At 39.5% G+C, this 27352-nt stretch overlaps 1 protein-coding gene across 2 annotated transcripts in view; it reads left to right on the top strand.

Annotated features, from left to right (window-relative positions):
• The first annotated feature begins 2715 nt into the window (after positions 1-2715).
• The window catches only part of HSD17B12 (hydroxysteroid 17-beta dehydrogenase 12), a 169646-nt gene continuing 145009 nt past the window's right edge, over positions 2716-27352 (top strand). Inside the window, exon 1 of one of the 2 annotated variants that reach the window (XM_037999500.2) lies at positions 2716-3002. In XM_037999500.2, coding sequence (XP_037855428.1) covers positions 2843-3002 — 160 coding nt within the window. In that variant the 5' untranslated portion in view covers positions 2716-2842. The remainder of the gene's footprint in view (positions 3003-27352) is intronic. The other variant, XM_008001111.3, reaches the window with a different exon arrangement.

The raw sequence follows: 27352 nt of genomic DNA, 5'->3' as shown, positions 1-27352 counted from the left end.
AATACAAATATTAGTTGGGTGTAATGGCGGGCACTTGTAACCCCAGCTAATTGGGAGGCTGAGGAAGGAGAATCACTTGAACCTGGGAGGTGGAGGTTGCAGTCAGCTGAGATTGTACCATTGCACTCCAGCCTGGGTGGAAAGAGTGAAAAAAAAAAAAAAGAAAAGAATCAACGTTCATTCGTAAGTCTTGGGCCTTAGAAAGGGAGTAAATGATGGTATCATTAACAGAAATAGGAACGAAAAGAGGAAGAGGGTGTGTGTGTGTGTGTGTGTGTGTGTGTGCATGTGTTGAGCGTAGAGTTCTAAACATGTTAAGTTTGAAATGTCTATTTTATATCCGAGTAGAGATGCGAATAGGCGGGTGGATATATATATATACCGTATAGAAGTCTGGACCTCTAAGCAGAAGTTGAGCCTGGACAGAGACATTTAGAAGTAATCAGCTTACAGTTGATATTTAAAACCAAGGGACTGGATAAAATCATATATTAGAGAAGAGAGCTGGGGTCTGAGCCTGAGGGCATTGTGTAATTTAGAGGCCAGTAAGAGAAGGGGCCAGCAAAGGACCCTGAGAGGAAAACTGGTCACTCCCTGTTGAATGGTAGAGTAGGGTTAGGACTGAGAATTGCCCATTTGCTCTCTATTTTATACCTAGTACCTAGCTCAGTGGACTGGCATGTAATTAGGGCACAATAATATTTGTTGAATGAATGAATCTTCACTTCTGTTTATTTCTTAGATATTTGTTGGGGTCCCCTAGGTACCAGGTACTGTTTTAGGTCCTGTGGATTCACAGCATAGTGTCCCCTGTAATCACAGATTCTAGTGGGGGCCACAGACAGACAGACATATGGAACAAAAGATTATGTATTGTTAGTTTATAATAACTGTCTTCTCCCTCTTCCAGCCTATTCTAAGGAGAATGGGACTGAATATCTAGAGGGCGCTTTGTTGGTGAGAAATGATGAGCTGGGATATATAAATTTGGGGATATAGCTACACTGTAGGCAAAGATTTGGGGAAGAGGGAGAAGTTGAGGGAGAAGAGTGGTGGGCTTTTAGCTGAACTGAAGAGGTGGCCCCAGCCAAAGGTACCAAATTCAATTAAAATAAAATATGATGTCAGCTCAACTCACATGGCTGGATTCTGGAGGGTAATTGATGGTTTACATTTACAGCCTTAGGGTTAGACTTAATTAATCTGATAAGAGAATGGAGAAGGGGGGGTTGGGCAGCAAGAAATAAGGCTCAAATTGAATCTTATTAAACTATAAAGTTAGCTGCAAGATATGTTGAACTGTTACCCTTAGAATTATTATCCTTAAGTTCCTGCTTTACAAAAAACACTCTTAAGTCTTGAATCAGCAGCCCCCATTGGCTAAGAACAAATTTTAGGTACTTTTGTGAGCCTAAATCCATGCCAGAGAAGGGAATAAAAACTCTTGAAGAAAGGTAGAGAGTAAGTGTGAAGCACTTTATTGTTTTACACAATTTTTTAAACCTACCTTGTGGTCTTTCTCCTCTGGAAGTTTGCTAACGTAGTTCCCGTGCCTCTATCTGGACTTCACACTTCTGTGCCCCTTGGAAATACCACTCCCCTGCCCCCCAACCAAAAAAGGGAAATTTTAAAAAGAAAATAAAATTTTATATCCTCCTTTGAAGACAAATTAAAAGATATAATCTCCTTCCAAAACTAATTGTTCAGCAAGCTGTGTTCCTATATTTTTCATTCATTGTACAGCTCTGATGCCATCATATAACAGTTATTAGAGTTATTAGACTCCATCAGGTTATTTGCCGTGAACTCCAAATTGTTGGGAACTAAGTGATGTTTACTGCTCGGCTGGGAGGGAGGTCTGGCATTTAGAGGGCCCTCTGTGAGTGAGTGTAACCCGAGCTAATGCCTGCAGTGAGGAAGGCACAGTCACAGAAGACTGCAAGCCTTTATCTGGAAAAGTTTATGGAAACAATGACAGCACGCTTAACAATGATATATTTATTATATAACTATATCATATATGTGAAATATATATTTATTTAATAAAGAGTTGAAAATAAAACCATGGCTCCACACCCATTTCTTTTCTTTTTTTGTTTTGTTTTGAGATGGAATCTCACCCTTTCTCTCAGGCTGGAGTGCAGTGGTGCGATCTCAGCTCACTGCAACCTCCGCCTCCCGGGTTCAAGTGATTGTCCTGCCTCAGTCTCCCGAGTAGCTGGGATTAAGGGCGCGCGCAACTACACCCGGCTAATTTTTGTATTTTTAGTAGAGACGGGGTTCGGATGTTGGCCAGGCTGGTCTCGAACTCCTAAGCTCAAGGGATTCGCCCGCTTCGGCCTCCCAGAGTGCTGAGATTACAGGTGTTAGCCACCGCGCCCTGCCCACAAACCCACCTCTTACTACAATCTTTCCATTCACTAGCGGGTTCTCTGATCCCATTTCCTCTTCGAACCTGAGCTCAAACCAGCCTTGATCTGACTGGCCAATCCGAGCACATTCTTCACCAGTCGCGAGTACGGCTGCAGCCAATGAGAGACCGGGGCGCCTCGGTGGGGTGAGACAGGGCGCAAGCAGGCGTAACCCTGGGGGGCGTGGTGACGGGGGAGTGTGGGCGGGGCAGTGGAACTAGAGTCAGCCAATTGCTGACGCCCTACGCGCAGAGGGAAAGACAGATCACCAATAGAGACACGGAAATGGTCCCGCGGGCGGGGTTTAGGCCCAAAGTGGTGTCGGAGCAGCGCCTATTAGTGTCATCCTCACCGTCACGGCCGGCGCCCCCTCCTGGATTCATTCATTCGCTTTTTTCATTCACGAAGGTAGTGAGGCCTAGTAGAAAGCCATGGAGAGCGCTCTCCCCGCCGCCGGTTTCCTGTACTGGGTGGGCGCGGGCACCGTGGCCTACTTAGCCCTGCGCATTTCGTACTCGCTCTTCACGGCCCTCCGGGTCTGGGGAGTGGGGAATGAGGCGGGGGTCGGCCCGGGGCTCGGAGAATGGGCAGGTGAGTCGGATGCAGCGCCGCGTCCTCGCTCCCGCCGCGGCCGGGACCAGGCCTGGCCCGTGATGACCAGTTCCGGGCTCTGCTCCTGGCCTTCCCCTCCCCAGCTCTCTTCTTTCTCAGGCTCCTGCGTCCCTCGGGCCCCTCCTGGCTCCCTTGGCTATCTTCTGCTTGCTTAGATTACTTGCAGAGTTTTAAAGTACGAAATAACACTGCTCGCTCAATCCTGGGAATCTAAAGCGCAACTTGGGGGTGTAGGAGAAAACTGCCTCAAGTCCCTGGGGCTTGTGTCCTTTAAGCCATTCCGGGTTCATGGAGCCAGTCAGTCGCCCTGCTGCCTCCTCAGTTACACGCTGTCCTCCTTGGTTCGCCCCTTGTAAGTGTTTTAAAAATAAAGTTTTTCGCTTGGTTTGAATATTGACCCTGTGCTAAGGATGCAGAGCATTCTGTTAACATGCTTGGGCTGAGGACGGAAGACGGGGTGTAGGGACACAGAATTTCAGAAGGCTTTTTGCAAGGCGGAATCGTACCTCCCCAGTTACGATTAAGATAGTAATCGTATCAGGATTCAGCCTGATTTCATGCAATTTACAAAGCCCCAAATTAAAAGGAATTCTCGCTAAACTGTTCTGGAGTCCTAACGAGTAGCAAGAACTATTGCTTCTGTAAAATGATAACTCATCATGTTAAAATCAGATTTTTTTTGTTTGTTTTTTTTTGCACAAGGACGTTTGTGGGAAAGAGTATACCCATAAAGAGTGAACTAAACACTTGGAACTTGTAGTCGGAGGATTTTTAAAATGGATGAGGAAGGTCAGACTGAGGAAATAGGGAAAATTATCTGCAAGGAAGTTTTGTTCCCCCCCCCCCTTTTTTTCTTTTTCATCCTATTTTGTTTCCTTCTTTGCTTTATTTTCATCTCTTTTGGACTTTTTTCCCTTTAAACCAAGTGATTACTTATGATATGCTTGTGGACGTTCCCTGAGATGATTATTTATTTTGATGTTTTATGAGCGAATGTGCACTTCCTAAGCATTTTATTGAATTTTGGGGCAGTTAGGCATTGCCTGCAGACTGGGCTCAGGTAAGATACACTAATAATGTTACTCCATGTTCTTTGTTTATTCAGAAACATTTAAACAACTTAGTAGGAAAGACATATGTTAACCTTTTGGGCTTATGTTAACATTAAGATAAAACATCTTAGCAGTGGATATGTATGTGAAATCTTTGCATGATGTGGAGCAACATCATAATAGTGTTTCACAATCACCTGTTTCTCTGAGAAAGAAAGTGTTCAGCTGGGTGCGATGGCTCACCCCTGTAATCCCAGCATTTTGGGAGGCCGAGGCGAGTGGATCACAAGGTCAGGAGTTTGAGACCAGCCTGGTCAACATGGTGAAACCCTGTCTCTACTAAAAACACAAAAATTAGCCGTACGTGATGGTGCATGCCTGTTGTCCCAGCTACTCAGAAGGCTGAGGCAGGAGACTCCCTTGAACCTGGGAGGCGGAGGTTGCAGCGAGCTGAGATTGCACCACAGCATTCCAGCCTGGGAGACAGAGCAAGGCTCCATGTCAAAAAAAAAGAAAGTGAAGTTTTCAACTTGGTGATAATTAAGATTATGATTTCCCAATTGACTTGCCCACATTCTTCATTGTCCGTTTTGGGAAATCTGTTTGAGGACTTTTGCTGTAGTTACATAAGACAGTTACGCCTTAGGGAATTTTGTCAAGATAAAATTTGTAATTGGTAAGCAAAGACTAATGTTAATAACTTGTTTTCTTTTCTTTTTCTTTTTTCTTTTTTTTTTTTTGAGACAGGGTCTCGCTTTGTCACACAGGCTGGAGGGCAGTGGTGTGGTGGTGTGATCATAGCCAACTGCAGCCTCGAACTCTTGGGTTCAAGTGATCCTCCCACGTCAGCCTCCTGAGTAGCTGGGACTATAGGTGTATATCACCACACAAGCTAATTTTTTTTGGTTTTTAGTAGAGACAAGGCCTTACTATGTTTCAGAGGCTGGTCTTGAACACCTGAGATCAAGTGATCCTCCTGCTTCAGCCTCCCAAAGTGCTGGGATTATAGGTGTAAGCCACCATGCCTGGATTTTTTTTTTTTTTTCTGTTTAAAATTGACCATATTGGTTGATTATTCAAATAAGTCCAAGTCATCTACATATGAGTCTATAGTAAAAGGCAAGTGATGTAGCATCAGAAGTAACATTTGTATTGAAAAGATTTGGCCCCAGAGGAAGGATAATTGATAAATTAAGGGAAGTATTTGTATAAGATTTAGATATGAAATTTGAACTGGAACACTGGAACAGCAGAGGATCATAGTATCATAATTGAAGTGAAATACTGACAGGTTCAATTTACCCTGGGTTGTTGGAATTTTTTTTTTAAGTGCTTAAGCAGAAGAAGTGATCTTAAAAGAAAATACTTCCTTTATCTTCAAATTCTGGAACTCTTCAAAAACAAAATTAAGAGCAGCTCATCTTAAACAGGTTCTTCATATGAGTTGGAGGGGTGAACTGAAATAATTTGAAAAACTAACTAGCAGAGATGACACTTGAATAATTAGAGTTGTGATTAAAAATATTGTTCTACCAAAGTTATGATTTTAGAATTGTTGTATATAAATAGTACTAGTAAGTTTTTTCCTACAAAATTACTATCTTAATCTCGAGCCTCTGTTCTTATGCAGCCTTTGAATCTACTTTCTAGTACTAATATTTAATATTTTCCTCTTTATAACCACTTATATATTTTAAGTATTTTATATTAGCATATGTTGAATTGATAGTATATTTTTATTCTTGTTATTCTTAGTCTCTTCATGTATCTTCATGTGAGTATGTTTAATCTGTCTGCCTCAGATTTTAGGATCTGAGGGGCAGAAAGCGTGGATTCTCACTTTGTCTTTTCTCACAAATTGGCTCTTCTAAACTTAAGAACAAAAACTTTGAAAAAACTTGAAATACATGCATACTTCACAATCAGTATAAATATTCTAGGTAACGAGTTCCTTAGTGTTGTTAGACTTTGAAGACTGTCCATTATTTGGCCCAGACTCTAATTTATCTCCATCTCCTGGTCAAGAGCTGGGCCATCTCTTTTTCCTAGTTCTCGCCAGTAGCATTCCCACTCAGGTGAATCCCCTGTGTTCCCTACACCCCTAGCAGGTGGGTTTAGCCAATTTAGTAGGTAAGACTTCTTTTTCTGTCATTGTTACCTGAATACTTCCTGTATTTCTTAGGAGAACAAAAGGAGATCCTGTGAATGTGGAGTTTCAGTTGTTTGAAGGTCAGTGTAGCAAGTAATCAAAAGGAGATTGATAACAAAGGTGGTCAGTTTGTATTAAATAAAGGAAAGAACAGTCACTGCTATAGAGCAATAAAAAATGTAATCTGTAAAATGTGGTTTGAGCATAAATACATTTTGCATGTATTTGAGTAGTTTCCATTACTGGAGAGTTCATCTCAAATGATTGCTATTGAAGTAAAGTGGAGATGACAGATGCAAAGGCAAGGTAAGTAGACTTCCAATGTCAAGATATTTTATAACTTTAAACATAAGACAGCACTTTGAGCACTTATTTTTAGTTTTTAATGAAGAGGATATTGTTCCACGCAGTGAAGAGTAAAGGATCCACTAATCAGTGAGTTAGATTTTTTAAAACAACTTTAGTGAGATATAATTAACATACCATACAATTGGCCCATTTAAAGTATACAATTCAAGGTTTTTATGCTCACAGGGTTGTGCAACCATCATCAAATCCAATTTCAGAACATTTTCATCTTCCTTAAAAGAAACGCTGTACCCATTAGACCCCTCACTCCCTGACCCCCACCCGCTCCAGCCCTAGTCAACCACCAATCTACTTTCTGCCTATGTAGATTTGCCTGTTCTGGATATTTCATATAAATGGAATCATGCAGTAGGCATTTTTTTTTGGTGAGTGGCTTCTTTGATTTTTGCATAATGTTTTCAAGTTTCATCTATGAAATCTGTACTTCATTTTGTTTGTATTGCTGAATAATATTCTGTTTTGTGGAGTAAGGTTAGATTTCACAAAAAGTCTTCAACCCTTTATTTTGCCCTCTGGATATTTACATTAGTAAATCCCTAAGATGTTGTAGCTTCTGGTTGCTGATGGAACTCATTTGGCTTTGTAGTATTCCAAAGTTCTCCTAATTCAGTAGATAGTGAGGACTTAAAAATGGCAGGAATGGTGCAGTTCTCCTCTGGAAAAACCATTCATGAAAACATGCTTTGCTTAGCCATGCTCGAGAATCAAAGAATTCTCAAAATCACAGGTGTAATCACAATTTCTGTTTTCACATTGATTAACTGCACCGGGTTAACCTCAAATGACTGAAGAATACTTGTGTAACTAGAGCTTGTTAATAGTAGGTGTCTTTCTTTAACAAGAGTTTGTGATATCACATAATTTGAAGAATTATATATGAAATGTTAGTTACTTAAATTGACAACCCAGAAGAATTATTAATAACTATCATTTATTGAATGGGTGCTTGAAATGTGCCAGGAACTTGAGATTATTTTTAACCTCTTTGAGCTGTGCTCCATTGTCCCCAGTGGACAGAGGAAGAATCAGGGGGTTAAGTAAATTGCTTTCATTGTCTATGGTTTCATAGCTATTAAATTGCAGAGTCAGCATTTGAAACCAAGTCATCTGTTCTGCAACATTCATACACCGTACGTTGGTGATGGGCCTACAGACTGGATGCGTACTCGGGAGTAGATTTCTTTATACCTACAAACTTTATTAAAAGCTTTTTGATTGGCCGGACGCGGTGGCTCATGCCTGTAATCCCAGCACTTTGGGAGGCCGAGGTGGGTGGATCACGACGTCAGGAGATCGAGACAATGCTGCCTAACATGGTGAAACCCCGTCTCTACTAAAAATACAAAAAAAAAAAAAAAAAAAAAAAAATTAGCCGGACGTGGTGGCGGGCGCCTGTAGTCCCAGCTACTCGGGAGGCTGAGGCAGGAGAATGGCGTGAACCCGGGAGGTGGAGTTTTCAGTGAGCTGAGATCGCGCCTCTGCACTCCAGCCTGGGTGACAGAGCGAGACTCTGTCTCAAAAAACAAATAAACAAAAAACCAAAAACCAAAACAAAACAAATCTTTTTGATTGAAGACACACTTTCAATTTTTAAAATTTAAATTTTTGTTTTATTTTTAAGAACAATCTCAGACAAAAAGCAGGCACAATTTCAAATTTGCACATTCTTGATTTTTCGGGAAGGATTGCAAAATAGTTGGCACATTTTAGGATCAAGTAGCTTGGGATTTTCTTCAGATTTGCAACCATGAATCTTGTTGTGATATGAGAAAATACTGGAAAGTTACTAAGGTACTTAACAAAGCAAAGGGTTTGACAGTCATTAGAATGGCAGGATTTGACTTCGAATGCTATTTTCTGTTTATCGCTCTGGCATTCTTGAATGGATTTAGTGACTCCCTGGAGGCCCAGCTTGGTAAAGGTCATATGCTTGCTGTTGACATTCTAGTACTAGGGTATAGATACCTGTTCTTACTGGCGAGCGGATATTGATCGCAGTAGTCATTACATGGGCTATATTTTTCACAGAGGCAGGGAAGGTGAGGGAAGGCAGAGAAACAAACTTAGTCATAAATGTTTTTGAATATTTGTTCATTCTGCCCTTTGGCTCCCAAAAGGGAGTACGTGTGCCTAAATGGAACAAGTTCTGCAGATTAGAGTTAGCAGGGCAACTTTCAAGTACTAGTGCTGGAGTCTACATAAGAGGAAACAGATGCAACTGAAGGATTGGATCTAAAAGCATACCTTTATCTGATTTGGAGGAAAAACCAAAGAGGGAGGTTTCCTGGGATTACGGATCCTGAGTCTACACTCCCTGAATATCTTCTTCCCTCACTCCCCTCCCCACCAGCCCCCATTGCTCCACCCTGTTTTTTTTGTTTGTTTGTTTTGGGTTTTTTTTCTGTTCTTTCTTTCTGTGCAACACTAACTTTCCTGTTTAGAGGTCAAACCTGAACTTGGAGACCCAAACCTGGACTTGAATTCTAGCTTCCCTATGGATTTCATAGGCTTATTGTGAAGTGTAAATGAGAATACTTATTCTCTGTAAAACAGATAGTACATAAGTGCTTGATAACCTGTTATTAATAGTTTTATTAGCGTTAGTAACATTGTGCTCTGATTACCTGAGCTAATTGCCAGGATAAGGTTTAGTAAGAAAGAGTTGATATCTGGGTGACAACATTGTCAGATAACTGAGATTACCATTGCTACTTGCAACTGAGAGTGTTGAGCTTTCAAACTGACTTTTTGTTGTTGTTGTTGGTTTTGGTTGGTTGAATTGAGGATAATTTATATCTTTCAGTTTCAAAAAAAATTTGTCAGAAGACTTAGATAACAAAATTTATAAGTTTAGAATGCATGGGTAAATGGATTTGAATAGATCAGTTTCAGTGCCATTAAAAGCTATTTGTAGATAAGGATAAGTTAAATGTATATTTTAAAAATAGTGCATCCTTTATTTCATTTTCTTTCTTGTCACTCTTAGCAAAACAGCATGTAGAAATTCATATGCATGTCATCTGGGATGGATTAAAATTAAGGTTAGGGAGGCAGGGTGAACAAAGCCCTCACTGGGCTTGGAGGAGAGTATGACGTAACGCTATTCATTTGCCCATTTCTCCACCACAAATACTGTTGAGTGCCAACTATAGACCTTATAATAGTCCAATGGGATGGCAAACAGTAATCAAATGAATAAATTGTGCTACGGTAAGTGGTGAGAACAGGATGCACTTGGTCCTGTGAGAATCTGTGAGGGAAAGTTCTAGAGCTGCCCTGGGGAAGCGATGCCTCAGCTGAGATCTGATGGGTGAGTGTAAGTGAGCCAACTGGAGTGACAGGAAGGGCAGAGGGAAGAATGTTCTTGGCAGAAGGAAGAGCAGTTGCTAAATTCCTAGGGCAGGAAAGGGCTGGGCCCTCATGAAACGAGGGCTGAGTGACTGGAGCCAGGAAAGGTCAGACATGAGTGCCATGGAACTGGAAAGGCAGGAAGGGCAACGAGCAGGGCCTTCAGCCTTTATCCTGGAGCAGTGGAAAGCAGTTGAGGTGATTTTAAGCAGAAGGGTAACACTGTTGAGTTTGCAACTGTAAGCAGAATTTCTTGTTTCTGTGACTTCCCTGAAGTTATTGCGGGCCCTCTTTGAGAAAACATTGTTACACAGATATAGATCGGCGTAGGTATTTAGATAACCTCAGTTAAAACTATCTTTTTAAAAATGTCAATTGGCTGAGTGCAGTGGCTCATGCCTGTAATTCCAACACTTTGGGAGGCCGAGGTGGGCAGATCACTTGAGGTCAGGAGTTTCAGACCATCCTGGCCAACATGGCGAAACCACATCTCTACTAAAAATACAAAAATTAGCCAAGTGTGGAGGTGTACGCCTGTAGTCCCTGCTACTCAGGAGGCTGAGGCACCAGAACAGCTTGAATCCAGGAGGTGGAGGTTGCAGTGAGCTGAGATCGCACCACTGCACTCCAGCGTGGGCAACAGAGCAACACTCTTGTCTCCAAAAAAAAAAAAAAAAAAAAAAAAAGTGAATATACAATAAAATGAGAATTTATGCTTTTTGTAAGGGATGCCACTTTTGTGCACTTCTTAGTTATCGTCTCTCAGAGACCATTTCTCTCTGGGGGAGAGGTCTGATCACTGTGGTATGGGAAGTTCTTCTCTTACAGGGACTACTGAGTGATGGGGTTGTTGAAACCCTGAAACTAGGTTATTGCTTTGTCATGGTAACTCCATAATACCATGGTGTGGTAGTTGAGAAGCTTGCCACAAATCTGTATCAGAAAGAATGCTTTGTTTTATTTGTTGATTTTTGTCTAGCGAAACAATGCATTCGCCCTATCTCTACCTGGCAATTCCAGGAAAACTATCCAGTTTCTGGAAAGTTATCTTTGCCACCATTTCGTGAAGTTATTTCCATTTAAATAACATAGTCATTATGGAAGAGAGGAAGGGCTAGACAGTTTAAGAACTTGAACAATTGGTGCCTCTCAAGAGTATTACACTGGGAAACAGTATAGCTAACAAACAGATTGGCTTTGGAGTCAGCCGGTGAGCTGTGCCGTTACTAAGCTGGTTGACCTTAGGCAAAAATTATTAACCTCTGAGCATAACTTCTTTCATTTTTTAGGGGGATGATACTTTTCAGGATTATTATGATAATTAAATGAGATGTAAATGAGGTTCTAGTATAGTCCTTACTGTATTTTTATGGATATTAAGTAACATATATTTAAGAGCATCATTTGTTTGTATAGATTACTCTTATTGGATGAAAAGGGATGGTTGAAACTAAGAAATAATTGTAGTTCACTCAGCAGGCATATAGTTGAAAATCTAAAATTATGAACAGATCAATTAGGAGATGACTAGTGTTACTGCAGAAGAATTCCTTGCTTGGTGAAAAGATTTACTAAGCAGCTCCTTTACATATAGATCCCCTTAGTGAGTGAATCTAACATAGGAAGGACTTTAAAAAATTTGGTTATGTACAACTTTTCAATTACATTTGTAAAAACCTTAGAGTTATCTTTAAGTCTTCACCACATACAGCCTTTTAGGAAATCTCATTGACTCTGAACTTCAAAGTATCCAGAATCCGGTGAGTTCTAAGCCACCACAGACTCTTGTCCCTCTAATGACAAGTTTCCTATCTCTCTGCTTCCACCTTGGCTCTCCTGCAGTCGATTCTCACACAGCAGCCAGAGTGATCCTTGACAAGCTTTGGTCAGATTATGTGATGCTCTGCCTAGATCTCTCTAGTGGCTTCTCATCCACTCAGATTAAAACTCATTGTTTGTCTCGTGGCTTTGAACAAAGCTTTATTTTATTTTATCCTATTTTATATTTATGTTTATTTTTATTTTTTGAAGCTGAGTCCTGCTGTGTCGCCCAGGCTGGAGGGCTGTGGTGCTATCTTGGCTCACTGCAGCCTCCACCTCTCAGGTTCAAGCGATTCTCCTGCCTCAGCCCCCCCAAGTAGCTGGGAGTACAGGCGAGTGTCACCACACCCTGATACTTTTTTAATATTTTTTATTAGAGACGGGGTTTCACCATGCTGACCAGGCTGGTTTTGAACTCCTGACCTCAGGTGATCCACCTGCCTCAGCCTCCCAAAGTGCTGGAATTACAAGTGTGGCCACCGCACCCGGCCTGAACAAGGTTTTAAACAACCCACTTCCTGCTTCCATTGACCTCTGACCTCATCTCTACTACTCTTACTCCGTTCCACCCACATACACCTCTTGCTGTTCCTTGAACAGCCTTGGCATTGTTGCCGTGGGGCCTTTGCTTTTTCCTCTTAACGGAATGCTCTTCCCCCAGATATCCATGTGACTGACTCTTCTTACTCTCCTTCAAGTCTGCAGAAATATCACCTTTTCAGTGGAATCGCCCTTCCTACCTATAAACTCACCGTCCTTTCTCCCCCACCCCCACTCCTATCCATTACCCTGCCCCAATTTTCCTTTTTGTCATAGCGCTTGTCACCATCTCCCTTACTGCATACTTTGCTCATTTATGATGTTTCTGTTAGAATGTGAGCAATGTGAAGGCAAGGATCTTTGTCTATTTTGAATCTCAAGCACCTAGAACAATGTCTGTACATAGTAAATGCCAATGTACATTTGTTGAATTAATGAAAATATCTGTTAAGTAAGGTATTCATATATATATATATATATATTTTTTTTTTTTTTTTTTTTTTCTGAGACAGTGTCTCGCTATATTGCCCAGGCTGGCCTCAAACTCTTGGGCTCAACCAATCCTCCTGCCTCAGCCTCCTGAGTTGCTGGGACTATAGGCATGCGTCCCAGCTGTGTCTGGCTTCCAGTCTTTTTAAGATTAAGGGATAATGATTTCTGTGAATTATCTTCTCTTTTTACATTCTCTTATCAGCTACAAATCTAACAAATATTAGCGGTTTCCCAACCTCTAAAAATGAAATTATATAATCTAAAAATATAGAGTAACCTCAGGAAGAAGTTCTCCTAATACAGACTCTGGAACTAGATTACCGACTTTTGAATCCCAGCTCAGCTAGTTACAGTGTTATCACCTTAACTTCTGTGCACCTCGGTTTCCTCATCTGTAAAATTGGGATAATTATAGATTGGAAATACTGATTAAATGGGGCTAACTGATTTAATGGGTGTGGAATACTTAGACTACTGAGAACATTACCTGACATTTCAGTAGTAAATACTACAGAAATGATAGCAGATATTATCTGATGGGATGATTCTGATTTTATCCACATGCATCTTTTCCCGACTTTCCCTCCAATTTCTAAAGACACTGCATATTTCCTTCTAGATGAGTATCAAAATCGTTAATTTTAGTATGTCTAAAATTTAGCTTTTCTACTGTCCCCAGCCTGTTCTGGACTTCCTTATTTTTGCTAATTATGTCATCGTCTTGCTAGTCACGTAGCTCCAAATCAGAGATGGCAAATTCTGATGCCTCAGGCAGGTAAAGTAAAATGAGTGACATGGACCAGGTGTAATGCATGTCAAGACTGTCCAGGTAACCAGGCATGGTCTCTAGTAGCACCCTTGAGTAGCACTGGCACAGTCCTCTCAGATTTTCACCAGCAGCCCAAATCTAGATTTTCACATAGAAAGGTTCTTAATTGTTTAGAGTTGATGCAAATTTCCCAGGTTTACTCTATGGACCAAATAAATTATGTCAGTGGCCAGATGCATCAAGTGGCCAGTTTGCTCCCTCATCGCTCAGATTCTTTAAGTCTTCTAATCATGCTTTCCTTTGCACATCTAGATAGGAAATTGCCAAATCTTGCTGAATCTACCACTACAGTCTCTCTTGCATCCATACCTTCCTCTATGTTCTCCTAATATATTGCCTCCCTACCAAATCTTACACTCACTCTGACACAAGTTTAATCTACCAGTGAAACCTCCAATCAAGTTACCCCTTCCTTATACCTTACGCAAACATGTCAGAAGTTTCATAAAGTCTATGCAAATATCAGGCTCCTTGGCCCTTTTGATCTTGGCCTTGTGTCTGTTTCTGATGTCATCTCCTTTGCACCCTTCCTTGGATGCATCCTAGATGACGTCCTGTGTCCCAGACGTGCCTGTGCTTTCCTGCTTCTTGCAGCCTCCAAGGCCTTGCTTGTGCAGAGGCATTTAGTAGGTTTTGATGGTTGTTGTATGTTGGCCTCACTCTGCCTGAGGTGCTCTTTCTCATATTCCACACTCTTCCTGTTTGTGAAATTCTACTCATGTTCCAGAGTGTCATTTGTGACTTTTTGCATTGAGAGCTTTCTAGATGGTAGTGATTGTGCACTTTTGGCACTCTAATAGTATTTCTTGTATTCATTCTGGTGGGCTTTTTCACAGTTTACCTTATTAGTCGTGTGTATGTATATGTGCATGTATCACTTCATTTGCTCAAAAGTGTATTTGCACTATAATATTTCATGAGTGAATTCTTTTTTCCTTGAGGTTCTGGTGTATTTCAGTTGGGGGTCGGGTGTTTTGCTTTAGTTTTCTATTTTTTGTTCTACTTTGCAAAATAATTTGTAAACTATTTTTTCTCTTTCTTCTGAAACCTCAAGTGCTATACATCTAAAAATGCTAGATTGAAAATAAACCAAGGCTGGTTAGACAAAGCTGGTTACAGAGTTATGATAGCAGGGCTGTCATACTAGTTTTAAAAGTGTATAATGCACTGAGATTAAAAAGACGTCCTTGAATAGTATTGGTAACAAGCTAACCTTTCTTCCTCTATGGTATCAGGAAATTACAGGGAGTTACAGGGAACTGAACACTCTGCCACATTTAATAAAATTAAATATAAACTTGTTTGTGGATTTATTATTCCTTCTCAAATCTTTACAAAATTGTTGTGAGTAGATTTTCCTTTAGTAAGAAAGATTTATCCAATTAGAGTTTTAGTGAAACCTTGCTAATTGGTAAGACTAATTTGTGAAAAACTAAATTCTAGGGTATGTTGACCAAAATGTAGTTTTTAATTTTGAAAGTGTGAAAAAATAAGTCCATACCGTCTGGAACTACCATTTTTTTTTTTTGAATTGTTGAAGACTCTGAACCAAATTCCCTGGAAAATCTCTTTGATAGTAAATACATTGAATAGTATGTATATAGAACCAGAAACTGCTATAAAGTTAACCATAGAGCATTGAGTATATAGTTTATTTGCTTCATGGAAAGAAATGAATACTACAGTTGGTTGACAATTTTTGCACAAGTTTAGTCAGCCATTTTGTGAAAAAACTTGAGAAAATGAAAAAAATCAGGAGGCAGAAGAGAATCATGATAGAATAGCAGAACTGGAAGGGATGTTAGCAACCTCTTCACTTCAATTATTAGGAAAATACATGCTGGAAAAGGTAATGACTTGCCCAAGATTATGCATCCAGTTAGAGAATGGCCAGACCAGACAGTTCAGTGGCAAAGGGCAGAAGTGGTGGATGCATCTGTGGTAGATTGATTAAAAGCAATGATAGCAGCGATGAGCAGCAGGCTCTGACAGCAAAGTGGAAGAGATTTGTCTGGGTTGAATTAAGAGGAAAGTGGCGAGGAGGAAAAGCAGAGGTGATTAGTGGTAGTAATGAGGATGCTGGCAGAACTGGACTTCATCACACATTCCCGAAACTGGTATGAGGCAAGCAACAGTCCTCTCAATACAAAAACCTAAACTCTTTTTTTATTATTATTATTTTATTGCTATTTTTTTTGAGATGGAGTCTTGCTCTTTTGCCAAGCTGGAGTGCAGTGGCGCAGTCTCGGCTCACTGCAACCTCCGCTTCCTGGGTTCAAGCAATTCTCCTGCCTCAGCCTCCCAAGTAGCTGGGATTATAGGCATGCACCACCATGCCCAGCTAATTTTCATATTTTTAGTAGAGATAAGGTTTCACCATGTTGGCCAGGCTAGTCTTGAACTCCTGACCTCGTGATCTGCCTGCCTCGGCCTCCCAAAGTGCTGGGATTACAGGCATAAGTCACTGCGTCCGGCTGAGCCTAAATTCTTAAAGAAATGACATGTACCTTTGTAGCCCTTGAGGACACCATTATGCCATGCTGTTGGTACACCCTACATAGATGTTAAGACCGGGAGGCACTTGTTCATTGTATATAGTGGTGCAAGCTAAGTTAGTTGATCCAATATCTCCTACCCAGAGTCTCAGCTGTGCTTATACCCCAAACTACTGATTATGTTGATGATACTTAATTGCCAAGGAAATACTGCATTTAGTATATGTTCCTCAAGGTGGCCAAAAAAGAGTATAGTATTTTTTAGAAATTTAAATACCAGTGTGAAAAAATCCTTTAATATTCCTAGTCTAGAGAAAACTTCTTCTTCAGATTGATTTTACTCTAATGACTGGCATTAACTGCTCATAACCAAGCTAACCTCCAGGACGAATATTGCCAGCTTTGCTTTACTGATAGCTGAGACTGCAGTCCTGTAGAAGCAGTACTCATACAGTAGACATGCTCCCCTGATCTTACACATCCAATCTTATAATTTTGCTGTGGAACAGGAAGCTACTGCTTATCTGTGTGTTCCAATGCCTATCACTGCCTGTCATGTGTAAGGAGGCGATGATCTCCTTATAGATAATGTGGAAAAAAAAAAAGCCACCTTGGGCTAGACAACAACATTCACACATTCTGAATTAGAGCAGGCTGATTTAATAAAATGTTACTGTAATGGTGACATTTTAATTTACAAAGCCCTTTTCAAGTATCTTGAATTATTTCCATAACAACCCTATGAGGCAGGTTAGGGTTGGTTTTGTTGTTTCCATGTAATATACCGAGACCAGATGGAGGTGCGGTGACTGGTGTAAGGGTTACACAGATAGTGAAGTAGCAGAAGAAGTTGAATCTAGGTTTTCTGACTAGACTCCATGTTCTTTCTAATTTACTGCCAAGGCTGCTGAATAAGGGTGATTTTAAGGCCATTTGGGATACTTGCACATGAGCTTATAAGTGAATACTTTCTCAAATGTTGCTTGAAAGTGCAAGGTTGGCCAGGTGTGGTGGCTCATGCCTATAATCCCAGTACTTTGGGAAGCTGAGGTGGGAGGATTGCTTGAGCCCAGGATTTCGAGATCAGCCAGGGCACAAAAAAAGAAAAGAAAAGAAAAAAAAAATTAGCCAGGCATGGTGATATGTGTCAGCTGGCTGAGGTGGGAGGATTGTTTGAGCACAGGAGGTTGAGGGTGCAGTAAGCCATGACTGCACCACTGCACTCCAGCCTGGGTAACAGAGCATGATCCTGTCTCAAAAAAGAAAAATAAAAGTTAAAGGTCTGTTTATATCATGGCAGTATTCAAACTCATCTGGATCATATGAATCAGTCCAGTGTGCTTGTTAACATTATATTCTAGGGCTTTACTACAGACCTACAGAAAAAAAAATCTGTAAGAAAAAAGCATGGGACCATATATTTTTAACAAATAAGATGATTCTTAAGATCATGCATTTTGGGGGCCATGCGCAGTGGCTGACACCTGTAACCTTAGCACTTTGGGTGGCCGAGGTGGGCAGATCATTTGAGGTCAAGAAGTTCTAGACCGGCCTGGCCTGGTCTAGAAGAGATGGTGAAACCCCATCTCTACTGAAAATACAAAAATTAGCCCAGAGTGGTGGCATGTATCTGTAATCCCAGCCACTTGTGAGGCTGAAGCAGGAGAATCGCTTGAGCCTGGGAGACAGTGAGACTGTCTCAAAAGATCAAGCATTTTGGGAAACACTGGACTAGCCCTAGAAAAAACAGTGGATTATCCATGCAGGCTTTTTAACCAACTATCTTCTCGATACCAGGGCTTGGTTTGTAATAGTGAGCCACCGCACCCGGCCCAGATGGCTTTTTAAAAATTATCTTTATTGGCCAGGCACGGTGGCTCGCACCTGTAATCCCAGCACTTTCGGAGGCTGAGGCAGGTGGATCACTTGAGGTCAGGAGTTTGAGACCAACCTGACCAACACGGTGAAAACTGGTCTCTACTAAAAATATAAAATTAACTGGACGTGGTGGTGCACGTCTGTAGTTCCAGCTACTTGGGAGGCTGAGGCAGGAGGATCACTTGAACCTGGGAGGCAGAGGTTGCAATGAGTCGAGATTGCACCATTGCACTCCAGCCTGGGCAACAAGAGTGAAACTTTGTCTCAAAAAAAAAAAATTAGCTTTATTATGAAATTAATATAAATGATATCTTTTAATGATGATTCTTAAAGAGGCAATAGACTAAAGAGGATGTTCTAATTAGTCTTCTTTTTTTTTTTTTAAAGTCCTTTAAATGATGAGGAAGGAGGAAAATGGGTTTAGGTTCTACCAGAAGAAATTTAGATTTTAATTGGCTATCTGGATAACCTTTGTAGTAATTAAACAGTCGGATTGGGTCATTCCTTTGGCAGATAAATAAATAAATATATTTCTAACTTTTATTTTAAGTTCAGGGGTACAAGTGCACATTTGTTACAAAGGAAAATTTGTGTCATGGAATTTTGTTTTACATATTATTTCATCACAGATATTAAGCCTAGTACCCATTATTTTTCCTGATCCTCTCCCTCCTCCCACTTCCACCCTCCAAAAGGCCCAAGTGTGTGTTGTTTCCCTCTGTGTGTCCATGTTCTCATCATTTATTATAGTTCCCACTTAAAAGTGAGAACGTGTGGTATTTGGTTTTCTGTTCCTGTATTAGTTTGTTAAAGATAATAGCCTCTAGCTCCATCCATGTTCCTGCAAAGGACATGATCTTGTTCTTTTTTATGGAGCACATAAATATTCATTGTGTGGTGATTATATGCTAGGCCCTGTGCTGGGTATGAGAATATAGTGGTGAGCAAGAAAGCTATGGTCTCAAAGGTCTGATATCCAGAATCTACAAGCAAGTTAAACAAATTTATAAGAAAAAAAACCAAAACCCATCAAAAAGTGGGCAAAGGATATGAACAGACACTTCTCAAAAACATTTATATGGCCGACAAACATATGAAAAAAGCTCAACATCGTTGATCTTTAGAGAAATGCAAATCAAAACCACAATGGAATATCATCTCATGCCAGCCAGAACGGCGATTATTAAAAAGTCAAGAAACAATAGATGCTGGCAAGGCTGTGGAGAAATAGGAACACTTTTACACGTTTAGTGGGACTCTAAATTAGTTCAACTATTGTGGAAGACAGTGTGGCAATTCCTCAAGGATCTAGAACCAGAAATACCATTTGATCAACCCCATTACTGGGTATATACCCAAAGGAATAGAAATCATTCTACTATAAAGACACATGGACACATATGTTGATTGCAGCACTATTTACAATAGCAAAGACATGGAACCAACTCAAATGCCCATCAATGATAGACTGGATAAAGAAAATGTGGTACATATACACCATGGAATACTATGCAGCCAAAAAAGGAATGAGATCATGTCCTTTACAGGGACATGGATGAAACCGGAAGTCATCATCCTCAGCAAACTAACACAGGAACAGAGGACTAAACACCACATGTTCTCACCCATAAATGAAAGTTGAACAATGAGAACACATGGACACAGAGAGGGGAGCAACACACACCAGGACTTGTTGGGGGGTGGGAGGCAAGGGGGAGGGAAAACAGGACAAATAGCTAATGCATGTGGGGCTTAAAACCTAGATGATGGGTTGATAGGTACAGCAAACTACCATGGCACATATATACTTATGTAACAAACTTTCACATTCTGCACACATACCCCAGAACTTGAAGTAAAACAAACAAACAAAAAAAGAAAGCCATGGTCTCTATCTCTGCTGGTCTGACAGAAGCCACAGACATTATATAAGCAGGTCCAAAAAGTGTTAATAGGAGCCAGCTATGGGGGCACTAACCTAGTTCAGGGGCTTAAGGAAAGTTTTCTGGAAGAAGCAACATTTAATCCAATATGTGGAAGAAAAGTAGATGATGATGATGTTCATAATGGTAATAAGACATAATGTTTATTAAAAAGCTTACCATGTTCCAGGTACTTTCCTAAATATCTTAATTGACTCATTTAGTCTGCATGTAATCTAATAAGATAGATCCTATTAATATCCCTGTTTTAGTAAAAGAGAGCTAAAATATAGAGCGGTCAAGCAGTTTTCCCAAAGTCACACAGTAAGTGGAGGAGCACCTGGGCTTTGAACTGAAGTCTGTCTCCTCAATTTCCTCTCTTAGCCACTATGCTAAATGGCATTGATAAATTAGAGATGGGCAGGTGAGGGGGGTTGGAGGACAGGGGACTATTTCAAGCAGTGAGAACACCTTGGGTGAAGACCTTGAGGAAACAGAACATTTCAGGAAGCTTTTCTAAAAGAAGGTTGGGAGAGCTGGGGCTGAGAATCCTGAGAGGAGAGAGGCAAGAGATAAGACTAGAGAAATGTAGGCAGGGGGCCAGATCCTACAGGCCCTTGAATCTACAGTAAGAGTTTGTTTATCCTAAGGACAGTGGGAAGTTGTTGAAAGATTTTAAGCAGTAGAGTGTCATGATCAAGTTTGTACTTAGGACAGTTTACTCTGGCATTTTGGAGAATGGATGTGGAGGCAGCAGCTCAGGAGGTGGGGAGACCAGCAGGAGACTGGTGATGGTAAACCAGGCATTGGGTGGTGGTGGCTTGGATTAAGGAAACTGAGACAGGGACTGGGAGAGGGAGTCAGACAAGAAAGAGATAGGAGGTAAAGTCATGGGCCCTTGTCATAAACTTATGGTTGTGAGGCTTAGGGAGACAGCAGAGTCCAAAAGGACTGTGAGGTGTCTGAGCTCTGGGCACTGACATAAACAGCAAGAGAAGGAGCAGACTTTGGGAAAAAATAATGAGGTTGATTTCTGACAGGTTCTATGTGGATATCAGTCTTACTGTAGATTCGCACCAAGCTGAGCCTAAGTCCTTTGGTGTAGCCATCATTTAAGTTGTTCTAAATTATATGCTATATTTTATAGTCTATAGAAAAGTTTGGTGCCTCAGCATGTAATAGTTTAGGAAAAGGAAAATGTTATTTTTTAATAAGTTGAGTGTATTCCATGTAGCACATATTGCTGTAGTTGGGTCAATCAGTTTGCTTTTTTCTCTTTGGGCAGGAGGTATAGTGGAAAAAACGGGTACAGGATTATCACAGGACCTGAGTTCATATCTTACCTTCCCACCTTTGGCACTTATTAGTGTGGAGTCTTCAATCAGCTATTCTGTTTTTTTCCATCTGTCAAATGTGTTAACAAATCCCCACTTTGTCTAAGATATTGAGTCTTTGGAAGTGTGGCAGAAAGTACAAAGCGTTATGCACATACAAAGGCATTGGGCCTTTTCCTCTCTTCCCCTTTCAATTCGAAACCTAAAAATAGAATTGTCTCATGAGTTGATCAGCTTGTGTGAGGTTCAGGTTGCTTCAAGATTTACTTTGGGATCTGTTGCAACTTTGCTGTGATCAACACCTGAGTCTCTTGATGTGATTATCTAATATATATCAATTTTATAACATACCTAACACAGATTTTTTAAAGCAATTTTTGTTAATGTAAGGTTGTTTCTAAATTAAAAGTTTAACTAACTTAACCACTAATTGTATTTTAAAGAGATGCCTTAAGCTTCAACTTTATTTTTAACATATACAAAAGGTATGTATGGTTAGTTACTACAGTGGATTAAAGATATAGTTAAATTATTGTTAGTGAAGTATCATTTCTCTATGGTATAATTGGAAGACTTTCATAGCTTGACATAACTGTTTAAAGTCCCATTATTTTATTATAAGCATTATTATGAGAGATGATTATAAGTTCCTGTCATTTCTCACTCAATACCCCACTGTTCCCATCTCATGCTAAAAGATATTTAGAGTTCTTTTTCTTTAGCTAAAGGCTTTTTATTATTCTCATTTTCCATTTTTTCCTCTAGGGAGGTGAGAAACGAATGTTCTCATTTTTATTTAAGCTAGATTCTGATGAATTATGATGTTAATGAGATAATAGTACCTTTTAGATATCCATAGCAAAAGTATCATCTTTGAAATGAGGAAATATTTTCCAGAATGTACTTTGAATCAATTTTTAAAAAATGCTAAGGAGTATATATCCAAATCTTCTAATAATTTTGGCTTCAAAATATGTATATTTGAAAATTGTGAATCACTTTTTTTTTTTTTTTCAAATTGTTTGTTAATGTTAGTGCAAATGGAGACATTTGTTTTTCCCTTCTCTTGTGTTCCTATTTTAGTTTGGGTTCTCCCAGAAGCAGATGTTGAGACACAGATTCAAGTTCAGTTTATTTGAAAGGTGATCCCAAGAAACACCAGTAGGGAGGAGACAGAGAAGGGAATTCGGCCAATTTGGCCAAAAATCTAATAATCCGATCAAAAAATGGACAGAAGGTTTGAACAGACATTTCTCAAGACATACAAATGGCAAACAGGCATATAAAAAGGTGCTCAACATCACTGATCATCAGAGAAATGTAAGTCAAAACCACAGTGAGATATCATCTTACCCAGCTATGGTTTATATTCACAGGGCATTATCAAGCACTGTGGCCCACTGGAGCTTTAGCCCACACAATAACTCTGGAGCTAGAGCAGAACTCAAGTTTCAGAACTCTTATCTGAGGGGCTGGGAAGTTTGGGTATTTATACACCAGTGGCCTTAGTCACTGGATGAGGGCTGTTGATGGGAAGGAGCATGAATTCCCTAGGACTTCTAGTCTACCATGTACTTGGCATTGCTGGCTTCAGCCACCAGGGAACATCCTTATTTATTTATTTATATATATATTTTTTTAATTTGTAATTTTCGTGGGTACATAGTAGGTGTATATTTTTTGGAGTACATGAGATATTTTGATACAGCATGCAATGTGAAATAATCACATCGTGAAGAATGGGGTATTCATTCCCTCAACCTTTTATCTTTTGAATTACTAACAAAAATGTACAATTAAGTTATTATTGACTACAGTCACCATGTTGTGCTGCTATCAAATGGTAGGTCTTAATCATTCTTTGTATTTCTTTTTTTTTGTACCCATTAACCATCCCTACCTCCCTCCCAGTCCCCCACTACCCTTCCTAGCCTCTAGTAACCATCCTTCTGCTGTCTGTCCATGAGTTCAATTGTTTTGAGTTTTAGAGCCCACAAGTAAGAGAACACACAATGTTTGTCTTATATGCCTGGCTTATTTCACTTAATATATGATCTCCAGTTCCATCCATGTTGTTGTGAATGACTGGATCTCATTCTTTTTTATGGCTGAATAGAACTCCATTGTGTACATGTACCACATTTTCTTTATCCATTCATCTGTTGATGGACACTTAGGTTGCTACCAAATCTTAGCTATTGTAAACAGTGCTGCAGCAAACATAAGAGTGCAAATATCTCTTAGATATATTGATTTCCTTTATTTTGAGTGTATACCTGGCAGTGGGATTGCTGGATCAAATGGTAGCTCAATTTTTAATTTTTTGAGAAAGCTCCAAACTGTTCTCCATAGTGGTTGTACTAATTTACATTCCCACCAACAGTATACAAGGGTTTCCTTTTCTCCACATCTTTGCCAGCATTTGTTATTGCCTGTCTTTTGGATATATGCCATTTTAACTGAGGTGAGATAATATCTCATTGTAGTTTTGATTTGCATTTCTCTGATGATCAGTGATGTTGAGCACCTTTTCATATGCCTGTTTGACATTTGTCTGTCCTTTGAGAAATGTCTGTACACATATTCTGCCCATTTTTGATTGGATTATTAGATTTTTTCCTGTAGAGTTTTTTAGGCTCCTTATATATTCTGGTTATTAATCCCTTGTCAGATGGGTAGTTTGCAAATATTTTCTCCCATTCTGTGGGTTGTCTCTTCACTTTGATTGTATTTGATTCTGCTTACAAAGCAGAAGCTTTTTAAGTTGATGTGATCCCATTTGTCCATTTTTGCTTTGGTTGTCTGTGCTTGTAGGGTATTGCTCAAGAAATTTTTGCCCAGATTTATATCCTTGAGATTTACTCTAATGTTTTCTTGTGGTAGTTTCATAGTTTGAGGTCTTAGATTTAAGTCTTTAATCCATTTTGATGTGATTTTTGCATATGGCAAGAGATAGGGGGTCTAGTTTTCATTTTTCTACATATAGGTATCCAGTTTTCCTAGCACCATTTATTCAAGAGACTGTCCTCAGTATATATTCTTGGCACCTTTGTTGAAAATGAGTTCACTGTAGATGTGTGGATTTGTTTCTGGGTTCTTCATTGTGTTGCATTGGTCAGTGTGTCTGCTTTTATGCCCATACCATGCTGTTTTAGTTGTTATAGCTCTATAGTATAATTTGATGTCAGGTAATGTGATTCTTCCAGTTTTGTCCTTTTTGCTTAGGATAGCTTTGGCTGTTCTGGCTCTTTTGTGGTTCTGTATAAATTTTAGGATTGTTTTTTCTATTTCTGTGAAGAACATTATTGGTATTTCAATAGAGATTACATTGAATCGGTAGATTGCTTTGGGTAGTATGGACATTTTAACAATATCAATTCTTCTAATCCATGAACATGGAATATCTTCCAATTTTTTGGTGTCCTCTTTAATTTCTTTCATCAGTGTTTTATAGTTTTTATTATAGAGATCTTTCACTTCTTTAGTTATTTCCTAGGCATTTAATTTCATGGGTGGCTATTATAAAGGGGATTACTTTTTAATTTCTTTTCACATTGTTCACTGTTGGCATGTAGAAATGCTACTTATTTTCGTATGTTGATTTTGTATCTGCAACTTTACTGAATTTGTCTATCGGTTCTAATATTAATAGTTTTCTCATGGAGTCCTTTGGTTTTTCCAAATGTAACATTACATCATCTCCAAATAAGGATAATTTGACTTCTTCCTTTCCAACTTGGATGTCCTTTATATATTTTTCTAGTCCAACTGCTCTAGCTAGGACTTCCAGTACTATGTTGAATAACAGTGGTGAAAGTCAGCATCTTTGTCATGTTCCAGATCTTAGAGGAAAGGTTTTCAGTTTTTCCCCATTCAGTATAATGCTGGCTTAGGGGCTGTTGAGGTATGTTCCTGCTATACCCAGTTTTTTGAAGGTTTTTTATCATGAAGTGATATTTAATTTTATAAAATGCTTTTTCAGCATTAACTGAAAGGAATATGTGGTTTTTATCCTTTATTCTGTTGATATGATGTATCACATTCATTGATTTGTGTGTGTTGAACCATCCTTGCATCCCAGGGATAAATCCCACTTGGTCATGATGGATCTTTCTAATGCAAGCTTGTCCGATCTGCGGCCCATGGGCCACATGTGGCCCAGGATGGCTTTGAATGTGGCCCAACACAAATTTGTAAACTTTCTAAAACATGAGTTTTTTTTGCATTTCTTTTTTTTTTTTTTTTTTTTTTAGCTCATCAGCTATTGTTAATGTTAGTGTATTTTATGTGTGGCCCAAGATAATTCTTCTCCTTCCAATTTGGCCCAGGGAAGCCAAAAGATTGAACACCCCTGTTCTAATGTATCATTGAATTCTGTTTGCTAGTATTTTGTAGAGAATTTTTGCATCAGTATTTATCAGAGATAATTGGCCTGTAGCTTTCTCCTCCTCCTCCTCCTCCTCCTCCTCCTCCTCCTCCTCCTCCTCCTCCTCCCCTCCTCCTCCTCCTCCTCCTCCTCCTCCTCCTCCTCCTTCTTCTTCTTCTTCTTCTTCTTCTTTCTTTTTGATGTGCCTTTGTCTAGTTTTGATATCAGAGTAATACTGGCCTCATAGAAAGAGTTTGGAAGTATTCCCTCCTCTTCTATTTTTCAGAATAGTTTGAGAAGGATTGGTATTATGTCATCTTTAAATATTTCTAATAGTAGAAATAGAATTTAACTTCTTTAAATATTCTAATAGTAGAATTCGGTAGTGAACCCATCCAATCCTGGGCTTTTCTTTAGTGGGAGACTTTTTATTACAGCTTCTGTCTCATTTCTTGTTATAGGTCTGTTTAGGTTTTGGATTTCTTTCTGGTTCTATGTTGGTAGGTTGTATGTGTCTAGGAATTTGTCCATTTCTTCTAGATCTTCCAATTTATTGGCATCTAGTTACTCATTGTAGCCACTTATGATTTTTAGAATTTCTGCAGTATCATTTGTAATGTTTCCTTTATCATTTTTTATTTATTTGTATCTTTCTCTGTTTTTCTTAGTCTGGCTAAAGGTTTATCAGTTTTAACTTAAAAAAAAAAACAAAACTTTGTTTCATTGATCTTTTGTATTTTTTTTTCCATTTCATTTATTTCTGCTCTGATCTTTATTATTTCTTTTCTTCTACTAATTTTGGGTTTGGTTTGCTCTTGCTTTTCTAGTTCTTTAAGATGTATTGTTAGATGGTTTATTTGAAGTTTTTCTTCATTTTTGATGTAGGCACAAAGTCCTTGGGCAAAGAGATGCATTTGGAATGTGCTCTACAGTGGTATGGTCAGAGGAGATATAGGCAAGGCACTGCTAACTTAGCTGTAATTCCCATCGCAATATTTGCCTTAGATTTCATTTTCTTTAAGCAAAGCAACAAAGTAAGCCTGATGAAAAGGTAGAAAAGCACTTAATTCAGGAGATAATTTTTAAAATATAGTAGATTAGAGGTATAAATTGATGTAGTTGATGTGTACTTTCTTTGTGAGTAAAGTTTCTGCAACCTCTTAGGGTAGTTGATGGCTTAGCCTGTTTTAGGTATTTTCAGTAAATACAAATGACTGCTGACTAAATACTGAACGAACCTTGTAGGTTTGTGTTTGTGTTAGAGTATGAATTAATCTCTTCTTGTTTCTAATTTAATTCTGATCTACTGAATGAGAGATGATTTCTGCATGGTCTCCTCAGCACAGAGTGACTACAACACTTGGGGAAGATGTGGCAAATTTAGTTGGTTGCTAGTTGGCAGAATCCCACATTTGTATAGGTACCGTATAATCATATACTTCGGGAAAAGTTGACCAATCTTGATTAGCTTAAGCTTATTTTGGTGATTTCTTTCCTCTTGCTAGTGGTTGGTTTAGGAGCATGCATATCGCAGTTCTGGACAATGAGATGTGAGAGGAGATTTGCTGGAGGGAGAGATTCTGAGAAGACTTTCCAAGCCTTAAGAAGAGGCAGAAGAATACAAAATTAGCTGGGCGTGGTGGCATATGCCTGTAACCCCAGCTACTAGGGAGACTGAGGCAGGAGAATCGCTTGAACCTGGGAGGCGGAGGTGGCGGTGAGCCGAGATTGCGC

Source organism: Chlorocebus sabaeus, chromosome 1 (assembly GCF_047675955.1).
Source record: "Chlorocebus sabaeus isolate Y175 chromosome 1, mChlSab1.0.hap1, whole genome shotgun sequence".
NCBI lineage: Eukaryota > Metazoa > Chordata > Mammalia > Primates > Cercopithecidae > Chlorocebus > Chlorocebus sabaeus.
Note: the sequence above shows the minus strand (reverse complement) of the source record. Positions and strands in the feature narration are given on the sequence as shown.